Below are 12088 nucleotides of genomic sequence, written 5' to 3'. Positions count from 1 at the left end.
TGATGATGATGATGATGATGATGATGATGATGATGAAAAAGAAATAAATAAAATCCTCTTATGTTAATTCTTAGTGTTTATATAATTCAAATGAATTAAAATGTGCTTTATCAGATAAAAACTGTTGTTTTCTGTTTATTTTCTCAAAATATCATCATGGACACATTAATGGACGCAATGCATTTTTTCAGATCCTTTTTAGATCAAAGTTTTAATTGTTTTTAAATTAATTTACAAGTTTACAAACCCTAAAACTCAACAAATTGGTGCTAGAAACAGTCTGCTGCGAATGTTTTTGAGAAAAAGGTTTTTAAAATCTTTGCTAAATGAGTTTTAGGGTAACCTGGATTTAGCTGGAGATTAAATTGGAACCAAAAGTTTAAAAATAACGTTTTACAGGAAAGGGCAAGTGTGTTTTTAGAATGATATGTCAGAGAAAGCAGAAACTACAATTGAAATGTGAGGATTCAGTGCAGAAGTACACCCATCATCTCCTGTCACATAGCATAAACCAACATCATATCCCTCCAGAAGCTAACGCCAAACATCTCAGCTGCCAGGGGATCTCAGCTGTGGTTAAACATGATTATCACTCTGTCCTCTGTGTGTCGGTTTTATCTGCCCTGCTGCAGATGCTGAGACCAAGGGATCCTTCACAACAAGGACGAGGAGGAGAGAGGGGGAAACCAGGACTAGAGACTGACAAAAAAAAAAGGGTAGAGGGGGAGGGGGCTGCAGAGAGAAAACCCAAATTTAAAAGTGAGGAGGGAGTTTAGTCGGGGGGAAACCCTGAAGGAAAAAAAGGAGGATTGGGCGCTTTTTAAAACTGAAGCTTAGACTTTTGTACATGCTCAAGAGGAGGGATCTCTTTGCATAATTTATGAGCCTGAAAGGGGGAAATAATAAGCCCAAGGAAATCAGAATCTGTGGCCTATATTCATGTTGGAAACACTTCCCCCTTTTCTTCTTTTATCACAAGACAGAGGCGGCGGCACAAAAGCTCCTTGAGGAACATGAAAGCCTCTGGTTCAGCATCTGAACAGATCATATCTGGTAGAATGAAGTTATTTGTGAGCATGTTTCTGTCATTAGATCGGGATTTCTGTGAGGCTCAGGGGTGAAGTCCTTCGATTTGACCTTTACGGGATGAAAAGAAATGCAGCAGAGCTCATTTTAAACAGCTGATTGCTTCAAGACCCCCCCCCCCCCTTCCTTGTCCATCCACGTCGCTGACCTCAGAGCAGGCTCTCAGGAAAACGTCACTCTCCCCTGCACTCATTACACAACAACAGACACGTTAAGCTCAGAGCAGCCAGGATTATCAAGGTAACAAGCTGCTCTTTGTATTCTGGTGTTGAGTTTGCACACCACTTGTCCTGTGGAATATTACACAAGTGTTAGCAATTTGCACAAACAACGAATCGAGGTTTGTGCACGTCTGTGCTATCAAAAGGCCACGAAGTCCAATGTTTTGATTCAGATAAAAGCAGGAATTCCATGCATCATCCTGGTCCGTGCACGAGTTTAACTCCAAATGCATAAAAGTCCTTTGTGTTCAGTTCTGAAGTTTGGGAGCCTTGCTTTGTTTTGGGCCTGAGAGACTGAGATTACTGTAAATCTCATTGTGAGACTGATTAGGTGTACAGATTAGGTCTGGCATTGTCTGTCTCTGTTTTTCCAGGCTCACGTGAGGAGAAGCAGCTTAAACATCCCCCAAAACAGAACCTCAATTTATTGCAACTTCACCCTCTCCCAAGAGGGGGCTAACTCCTCCTTCAGCTCGGCGAGTGGGAGGTCCGGGCTGCTTCTGCTTCATTATTTAACCATATTAAATAAAAACGATTCATGCAATCTCCATCACGATACAGCAAGAATAAAGGTTCAGTGTCTGTCCTACCTCTCCATCTGCCCTGCTGATGCTGCTTTTGCAGCAGCTCCTGAAGGTCACATCCAGCATTTATCCAACTGTTCTTTTCTTAACGCAGGAAAAAAAACTGCTGACATTAGTTTTATCAGCAGATGATCAGTCAGTCTGTCAGTGGGTCAGGATTAAAAACAATCAAATCCAGAGCTGAGGAGGAAACGGGGTCAATCCTCGGTGTGATCCGGCCTCCATCTGTGTGCTTGTCCCGGTTGTCAGGCTTCTCTGTGATCTACAGATAAATTTTACATCTGGACAGCACATTGATGACTGCATAGGTGTGTTCTGATGTATGTGGGTAATTTTACCTAAATAAATGAAAAATGATCTAACTACGCTGAAATTGTTTACTTCTGTCTGGAGTTAGCTCACAAAGTGCATCAATGACATTGATCAGTCTTCCCTGAGGTGGACCAAGGTTAGTAGCTGGGCTGTGCAATGCTCAGAGATATTGGAGACTACATTAATGACTCAATGCTTCAATCGGCATGCTAAATTTAATAATCCATGATGCAATAATTAAAAACAGGCATAAGTAAAAATTAATCTGAACAAACCAAAAACACCAACAACATAGGAGAAATACGGTAATGGTCATCATTAGCCCCTCATTCCAGCTCTCAGCACGGTTGTGGAAGTCTGATGATTTGGGCTCGTCTTTGCTGCCACATGACCTGGACTAAGGTCAGCCGCTGACACCTTTCACAGTTTTCTAGAGTCAAATTTGCATCCGTTATTCAAGATCTTGATCAAAAATAAGATAATTTTACGCTCAGCAGAGAAACTCTAGAAGAGTGTTGCTTTAAGATCATGCGCCTAAACAAAGGTTTGAAGTGAGAATTCAACAAAATTCCAACATAGTGATGTGAGAAACGGGTGATGTTAACGCGATTACTGAGAGTTAGTGCTGCTAACGAGCTGCTGAATCATGGGGTGGATTTAGATTTTCACACTCTGGATTAGATTTAACTGAGTAAACAAGCATGAGTTCATTTCAGACTTTTTATAATTTTAAACCCTGTTTGGTGTCAAATAATTGTCTGGATGCAAAAAGTTAGTTATACATTGACTGTATCTGTAATGTCAAGATGACAAACTTCCTCCATTATCAGGATGGCATTCTCAAATCAGCAAATATCCATATTAGAAACATCAAATCCTCTGATCAGGGAATCAGAAGCAGGAAAAGATTGATTGGATATGTGAAAAGAGAATAAATCATCCCACTGACACATCCGCCATGGCTGAAAAATAAGCTGTCATTTCTAATCCACACTGATCAGAATATCACCTGAAGATTTCTCTTTCCCCACATGTTATATATTGTTACTGTCAGCAGACTAAAAAGTGACGACTGCTGAGAAAAAAAAGCTGCTGCCCCTGATGTGTCAGAAGGAGACACGACATTCACTTTAACCTGGAAAAGCTGCCAGAATCCATTTCTACGAGCCGTTGCTGGGAATCGTTGCTATCTTGGTGGGAGTCTGACCTAGATTTAGTCAAAGAAGGATCCAGCAAAGCGATAGCAGCTCTGTCTGTGTGAGAAAAGCTGCAACCCAGCTGAAAATCCGACCTCCAATGGCAACAAAGATCCTGCTTGCCATTCTAAATCTATGCAACTCAGTAAATAAGACCAAACTGATGAACTTTACGGAGCTAAGAGATGATAAAGTGGAATATTTTCTGGTATAATGCAGAAATGAGGGAAAAAACGGAGGGAGAAACGCAGCTGCAGACTGCAGTGTGCTGCTGTGGGCCAAACAAGCAGCAGCAAAGCCAAGTGATGATGTTACGACTCAGAAAACTGGGTCACCACTTGTGATTAATGCACTCTTTTGCTCCTGGACTCTAACAGCATTATGCATGTAGACATCAGCATCAGACAGTCAAACCTCCAAAGGCTTCAAATCAATGCACAATGAAGAATTTAGGAGGAACTTCTGATAAGAGCAAGCCAGTGACGGAAATGAGTCTTTCTTGTGATTTGTTTTATCTATAAAGCAGATTTCTAACTCTTATAGTTAAATAATTAATTTATTTTGTTAACAAATGAAAGAAAAACACATTTCCTGTTTGTTCTTTGAGGTTTCTGAATCTTAACAGTTCTGAGAACATGTGACTGGGTAGATTCTGCTTTTAACCAAAAATAACTTGAATCCTGAGGCTGTAAACAAGAACACATGTCCTAGTTCAGCTCCTATTCCTCTGCACTGATTTCAGTTCAGTGTAAATTTGGACATGTCACATAAATTAGTGTTTCTGGATTAAACTCTTTATCTAGTTTGCAGATATATGAGATGTGGTTCTAAATTGACCTTCAGAGAAAATAAACTCTAGTATTATAGTATAGTATAGTATAGTATAGTATAGTATAGTCTAGTATAGTATATTATATTATATTATAGTATAGTATAGTATAGTATAATACAGTATAGTATAGAGTATAGGGTACTATAGCATATAATACTGTACTATACTATAGTATACTATAGTACAGAAAAGTATAATATAGTATAGCATAGTATAGTATAGTATAGTATCGCACAGTATAGAGTATAGCATACTGTAGCATATGATACTATACTATACTATATTATAGTACAGAATAGTTATAGTACAGTATAGTATAGTATAGTATAGTATAGTATAGCGCACTATAGCATATAATACTATAGCATAGTATAGTTTAGTATAGTAAAGTATAGTGAACTGTAGTATAGTATCGCATAGTTTCATTTAGTAAAGTATGATAAAATATAGTATACAATACTATACCTAAGTATAATATGATTGCAATGAGGTTGAATATTTTTATGTAAATTATAATTATCCTGCAACAAAAGGAAAATCTTATCTTCTTTCTAGCAAAGGATGAAAATGTTTTCAGACATTTGGCAGTTACCTAAACTACTTTTACAAAATTAGTAAATGTTTGCATTCCAGTACTGGTAGATGATAAAGGACAAACCCCAGACATTTAAACACTGACAGTTTAAAGCAGGAGTAAAACTCAAACGTGACTGTTTGAAGTGAATGTTTAAGTCCCCAATGAAGAAATTGGTAAGAAGAGGAGCCCTTGACTCAAATGTAAACTGTATCTATGTTTTTGGATGTATCTGTCCACAGGCGCACGGACAACCTATTGAAAAAATATTGAAATTAAGCAAAGAAATGATCAATACATGCATGGAGATCAAACTAAAAATGTCAGAAACAGGCACAAATAAAATTACAAGAAGATATAAAAGCAGCTGAAGTGAGAAAATGTGACCATAATGGGAATCATCTGCTTCTTTCTGCACACGCATCCACCGTGTCACCATAAACACCCGGGCTCTGCTTGTCATGAAAATAGAGTGAATAAACCAATCAGATTTATCTAATTTATATGTTAATGAGAGCAAACCTGGACACAGATGTGATATTTGAGGTGGACAGCTGATGAAACTACTGCTGTGTGAGGTCCATAAAGACCAGGAGATATCTAACAAGCTAGAAATGATGTAAAAATTCTAAGAGAAGCACAGATATAAGACCCAGGAGTGCTAAGGTGTGTGTAACATGAACACACGCTCTGTTTCACGGCGTTGGATGTCTCAGGCAAGGACAACTTTAATCACATCTGACTTGGTGCTGAAAAGTCCATGTCCACCCCTCCCCCATTTCCTGGTCAAACAAGAAATCGACTCTGGTTCTTTTTCATGCATGCACAACATTTAAATAGGTGCTCAGTGAGATGGATGACACAACCGCCCCCTGTACTCTAGTATTTGTACTGTGCATGCAAACATGAGAATAGTGATGTCTGCACTGTAAGAAAGGAAATGTTCAAGTTAGTTGACCAAGTTATGTTAGCTGTTTCCTCTAAACCCAGTTGCTTAAATATAGAGTACATATGCATACTTAAATTATACTTACCGGAAATCCTCTAATACAGGCCCGGGCCTGTATTTTACTCAAGCTCATCAAGCTCCAGGCCTTAATTGAAAGGAGGACCAGAATTAGAGGCAGGCCTCTATTTCTATTTGAGCAAAATGAACAAATGGTTCGCTGGAGTTTTTGACAATTAAAATTGCGCCCACATTTTCAAAGTTAAACACATTTCTTTTAACAACGGTAGTTTCTGCTTCAGCCCTCTCCCCCCTCCCCCTGCGCAGAGGCGCAAACTCACTGATGCGCCTGCAGCCTCTCGGAGTTCCTGCTGCTCTAAACATTAAAATAATTATTTCATTTTCTGTTCCTCACTTCTGATTACCTTCAATGGTGTCTGTTTGTTTCAACCACCAGGTACAACAACTAACTTGTTTTTATTTGACTATTTTCCTGTCCTGCCTGTTTATTATCTTCCTGCATCTCCTCTCAATCCTAAAGAAAAACTGCTACCTGGGTTCATATATATTCACCTTATGAGTTACCTTTGAACTGCAGTTCTAAAAGATCTACTGACCGCTAAAACAGCGGAGTGCTCCCGGCCACATCAGTTAGGTGCGTCACCGAGAACAAAACAGGTGATGCGCCCCGATCCACAGCAGCGAAACGCATCAGGCACAAATAAAAGAATAAAAGACAGAAAACATAAAAGGAAATGAGCCGACATGAACGATCGCGTGTTAAATTAGTTTTTGAAGTGGCGACACCTGATTTGATAATGTTACTGTGGCCGTGCTCAGGACGCAGATGTCTGGAGCGCGTCAACAATCAGAGCTTTGCATGCGCAAGCTGGTTAAGGTTAGGATGGGGGTGAGGGGAATATTAAATTGCAAGAGGGTAAACGTCACAATTTGGTTAAATGTCTGTATTACGGCGGGTGTCAGTGCCGACGCTCTGGCACAGCGCGTTGCCTCCCGACGCGCAGGAGCTTGTCACCTGCTGACAGCAGGCTGCTGGCTTTTCCGAGGGCTGCATCTTGCCGGTCATTATCACGTGACAGCGACTAGTCGATGACAGGCATAAAAAGTCACTATAGTGAAGTCGACTAGTTCATACAACCCCTGCTACTGCTCCCCATTGTTCTGCAGCATCATCAGCACGTTCTCCTTGAACTTGATATCAAATTTTCGCCTCCTCTTCGTCTCCGCACAGTTAAAGTTACCTTCGCGGTCTATCACTGGCAAATCAAAATTGAGACGGATGACACAACCGTCCCCCGTACTTGCTTGTTACAACATTCCACCTGGCCACAATAAAAAAAACTGCCATTATTCACCTCCGCCGACTCCGACACCGGCCAAAATATGATACCCGGCATAATACAGGCTAATATTAGAGGATTTACGGTACTTAAAGTAAACAACAGCTGACACAACTTGGTTAAGTAAACTCAACATTTACTTTCTTATATTTATTTTGATTCGTTGTTTTTAATTATCTTTTCTTGCCAATGCAGCTTTTCCTCTCTAAAGTGTCATAGTCTGAACACTCATAGCTCCACCAGCTAATGCACACGTGGTAAAACGCAGCCTGGAAGACGGTGTCACATATGTACCAAAATGGGATAAAGCTGAGGTGAAACTGCAGCCGGTTCGCCCTGAAACCTGCGCAACAAAATAAACCGAAGAGTTCAACGTCAGCAAAGCTCCTTGTCCTGATATTAGGGTCACAGATGGAGGCCTGACATCAGACATCGTTATCCTCCTGAATGGTCTCTGTCTCACACACACACACACACACACACACACACACACACACACACACACACACACACACACACACACACACACACACACACACACACACACACACACACACACACACACACACACACACACACACACACACACACACGGTCGGTTTTCTGACAGAAACTGGTGCTGATGATGTTTTATCTGTCACATAAATGCATGTCAACTCCCTGAAATATCCATAAGTGTCATTCATATGATCCAGACCTGCTTCTGTCTCTCTGTGATCTTCTCAGGAAGGACTCACCCCTCACCTCTTCACCCTCCACTTTCATTTCTCCCTTCTCTCACTCCATTTTCAACTCCTTCCATTTCTTTAGTGTTTCTCTGCTTCATTTCCTCCACTTTTCCGCATCATTTATTGTGAGACCACTTTTGTGTCCCTGATAGTTTTCCTTACCCTGTTCAGTCATTGTGGTAATGCTGCCATCTGCAGGATATTAACAGTTTTACAACAACTTTCCGTGGGTTGCAACACATTCTCCACACCCGAAAAGCAAAGGGTGACCAAGTGTTTGTTTCAGGCTGCGCCAGAGCGTCGCTTTTCCGACAGCTCTTCTGTGTCTTGTGTGTGTGTCGGATCTGCAGCTGTGTTTTAGTTGGTTTGTCCTGTCTAGTTAGTTTTTTAACTTTGTGCTGCACTCTTGTTAATAACTCTTTAGTTTTGTCCGACTGCCTCCTGTTTATGGTCCACCTACATTTGGGTCCTGCCTCTCTCCGTACCACTCCATGACAATTTCAAAGTTCCCAACTAAATATTTAGTTAGCTAGCTAAATATTTCATTTGGAGATAAATGTTTATTTTCCAAACTAAATGTTTGGGTTGGATAAAAACTGTTTAGCTTAAAAACACATTTTTTGTTGTTGGAATCTAAGAATTAATTTTGGAGAATAAAATGTTGTTTGGAGATGAATAATTATTTTACAAACTAATTATTTTAATATTTGGGACAGACCTAAATATTTATTTTCCAAAAAACTAAATATTTAGGATGGCTAAAATCAACCATCCATCCATTTTCTTCCACTTATCCGGAGTTGAGTCGCGGGGGCAGCAGTCTAAGTTGAGAGGCCCAGACTTCCCTCTACCCAGCCACTTGGCCCAGCTCTTCTGGGGGAATCCCAAGGCGTTCCCTGGCCAGATGAGACACATAGTGCCTCCAACATGTCCTGGGTCTACCTTTAGGCCTCCTCCCGGTTGGACGTGCCTGGAAAACCTCACCAGGGAGGTGTCCAGGAAGCCACCTCAACTGGCTCCTCTCGATGTGGAGGAGCAGCGGATCTACTCAGAGTCCCTCCCGGAAGACCAACCTTCTCACCCTGTCTCTGAGGGAGAGCCCAGCCACTCTGCAGAGAAAACTCATTTCGGCCGCTTTTATCTGCAATCTCGTTCTCTTGGTCACTACCAAAGCTCACGACTACAGGTGAGGGGAACGTAGATCGACTAGTACATTGAGAGCTCCGCCTTCTGACTCAGCTCTCTCTTCACCACGACAGACCGGTACAACACCCCTTATCACTGCAGATGCAGCACCAATCTGCCTGTCGATCTCACGCTCCAGTTTTCCCTCACTCATGAACAAGAACCCGAGATACTTAAACTCCTCCACCTGAGGCAGGACCTCATCCCTGACCCGGAGAAGGCATACCCTTCCTCAGGATCCACTGATTTCCCTCTTTCCTATTCACTTTCTCTCTTTCTTAACATTTTTAAATCACAATTGCCTATTTTTTGCTCTTTTTAAATATATTTTTAATCATTTTCTAAATTCTTTTTTATATTTTTACATTTTTTTGTTTTTGTGAAGCGCCTCGTGATTTTTATCTTGAGAGGCGCTATAGAAAATATATTTTCTTCTTCTCAGATTTAGAAATTATTTAGTTTAAAATCTAAATAAATACCTGAGATCTGAATATGTATTTTGGAAAATAAATATTTAATTTACAAACTAAATGCAAAATTTTTAGGACATACCGAAATATTTAAATCTTTAGGTCACACCTAAATATTTATTTTCCAAACTAAATATTTAGGTTGGATAAAATTATTTAGTTTAAAATCTAAATATTTATTTTGGAGAATGAACATTTAATTTTGACCTAAATATTTAGTTTGTGAACTCTGGGATCTTACCATTTATAGATGTAGGACATGGTGAAAACATGATTTAGAAAAATTATCTTCCATCTTTGTTCTATTATGACATGCTAAACAACTTAAAATATGACTGTTTGACTTTATGAATGGCACCCCATCCATTTAAAAGTGAGCACATAATCAAAAAGATGTTTCCATTTCAAATCTAGTTGTTTTCTAATAATTTACTCCTGAAGAAAGTGGAACGTAAAACCCCTGTTGTAATTTTCTCTAGCGCCGAAGTTGATCCTCTAAATCCTCTCCATACTTAGAGCTGCTGCGCTATTCTAAACTGTTTATGTCTCAAATGCTCTTTTCCCTTGAAGCACTTCCTCCCACTGATCACATCTTCATTCCCTGCAGTCGCAGACTTTCAGGACATCGTTCAACCTATATGACAAACATTTCTGCCATCATCTGAACGATTAAAGCTTCACGCTAAATGTTTGAGCTAAATGGAATGAGTACAAAAAACTTGATAGATTATCATGTTGTGGTATAATTTCCATCCATTTATTGTTTCTACTCGCCTTATTTAGCCTAAATCTAACATATCCTAATCATATAGATCCATAAAGATCAGGCCGGAGTGAATAAAATTAGAGTTTCTACTGTGTCATTTCAAAAACTTGAGAGATTAACAGACAGGAAGGATAAAAAATGAGCAATACAGAGATTCTGAGGTTTCAGCCATTTCTGTCTGATCCAATTTCCTTTAAGGAGAGATGATCAGGTGACAGCAGGGTGCTCACAGACACAATTACAACATCATAATTGTAGGAAACTGCTTCAAAGGGCTTTCTGACTGCTGAGTCATGTTTAATTATACCAGGGAGGGGGATCAGGGACGGATTACATCTGAATGGAGAGGAAACAGGCAGCAATGAGATAGAAAAGGAGGCAAATAGAGAAGGAAACATTAGTGAGTGAAAGGTTTCTATTTATAACTGATTCTGTTAGGAAAGCTTAATGACTTCTATCAGCCTGGCTGCACCTGTGAAACAGCCCATCACTTCCCAACACAGACACACACACACATGCACACATGCATGCACGCACACACACAAGCAAACACCTGCACACATGCTCAAAACAGCTCCAGATTTCTCCTTCAGCACCATTCTTCTGCAGCAGGACACGTTAAAAAACTCCTTTCTTCATATTTTTCTGTTGTCTACTTCATGAACCTCCAAATAAAACCTGAGTCATCGCGCTGCTTTTGTGTGAAATCAAAAGCAACTCACTTCCATAAAAGGCCTCAAACTGAGCCTTGCCACTCCTGAATACTTGCAGGGCGAGCCGTTCCCAGAGGAGACTAAAACAGGACGGACCAGCAGAGACACAATCCCTTTCTTCACCAGAAACACACACAAACAAGGCAAACTCTAAACAACCAACACACACGCCTGCATAGATGTGTCCCCTCAGATATATTGAACATGAACTGGTCTTCTCTAGAGGAGTCATTCTTACCCGTGGGTGGTCCCTCACAGTCGGACATAGCTGCTAAGAGAGGAGATCCAGTTTTTACTCAAATCTTTTCTGCTCTTTAGCCTTAGCTGTCAGACGTAGGCTCTCTCAGAGGCTTTCTTACTTTACTTTCTGTCTGTCCCCTCTCTCTCTAAAGATTTGACCAGTGGACAGACACCGAGTCAATCAAACATCACACGATACTATTGGATGCTAAATTTATCACCAGCAGTCCTCCCTTAGAATACTGTTTCCTCCAGACATGACAGACCTTCACGGGTATGATTACTTGTTGTGTTAATACATATCTCAGCATACACATAAAAGTTCAAACTGACTTTTTTTTCATATAATTTTCTTCTGATCCCTTTGGGACAACAAACACAGTCCGAGTAAATTCCTCCTTCCTTGAGAACCCTGCACAGTCCCAGAGGAGTTCAGCGTCTCCGAGTGCAGTATCTCACCCTGCCTGCTGGGGGCGGTAGAGCATCACTGAGCTGCAGCTTCATCTCCAGTTGTCCACAGAAATCTGGATGCCACATACAGTCATTGCACATTTTGACAAATTAACTAGTTTTAAGCGAAGCACGTGGTGATTTGATGCAGCAAATTGTTGCAAGTAAGCTGAAAGAACTATAGGTGAATAAAATCTGAATTCATTTATGAATGAAGAGACAACGGAAAGTTCTGGCGGTGCAGATTACTGGTCCACTTGAGCACACAAAAGTCCCCCTGAGCGTACTTAACATTGTGCAGCTTGGATTAATCTCACCCAAACTTTCTGCACGCTTGTCCTGAATTCCTTCTCACTCAGCTGACCCTTTGTCAGTTGGCAGGAAGGATTATCACGAGGGAAAAGTTTGGCATGTGACTAAGTGG

General features: G+C 40.5%; 1 protein-coding gene across 1 annotated transcript in view; it reads right to left on the bottom strand.

Annotated features, from left to right (window-relative positions):
- eml1 (EMAP like 1) overlaps window positions 1-11356 on the bottom strand; it is a 44120-nt gene extending 32764 nt beyond the window's left edge. The window contains exon 1 of the mRNA XM_054741621.2: window positions 11213-11356. Within this exon, the coding sequence (XP_054597596.2) occupies window positions 11213-11240 (28 nt within the window). The 5' untranslated portion in view covers window positions 11241-11356. The remainder of the gene's footprint in view (window positions 1-11212) is intronic.
- Between the last annotated feature and the right edge of the window lie 732 nt (window positions 11357-12088).

This window comes from Nothobranchius furzeri, chromosome 18 (assembly GCF_043380555.1).
Source record: "Nothobranchius furzeri strain GRZ-AD chromosome 18, NfurGRZ-RIMD1, whole genome shotgun sequence".
Taxonomy (NCBI): Eukaryota; Metazoa; Chordata; class Actinopteri; order Cyprinodontiformes; family Nothobranchiidae; genus Nothobranchius; species Nothobranchius furzeri.
This window is presented reverse-complemented; position numbering and strand designations above follow the sequence as displayed.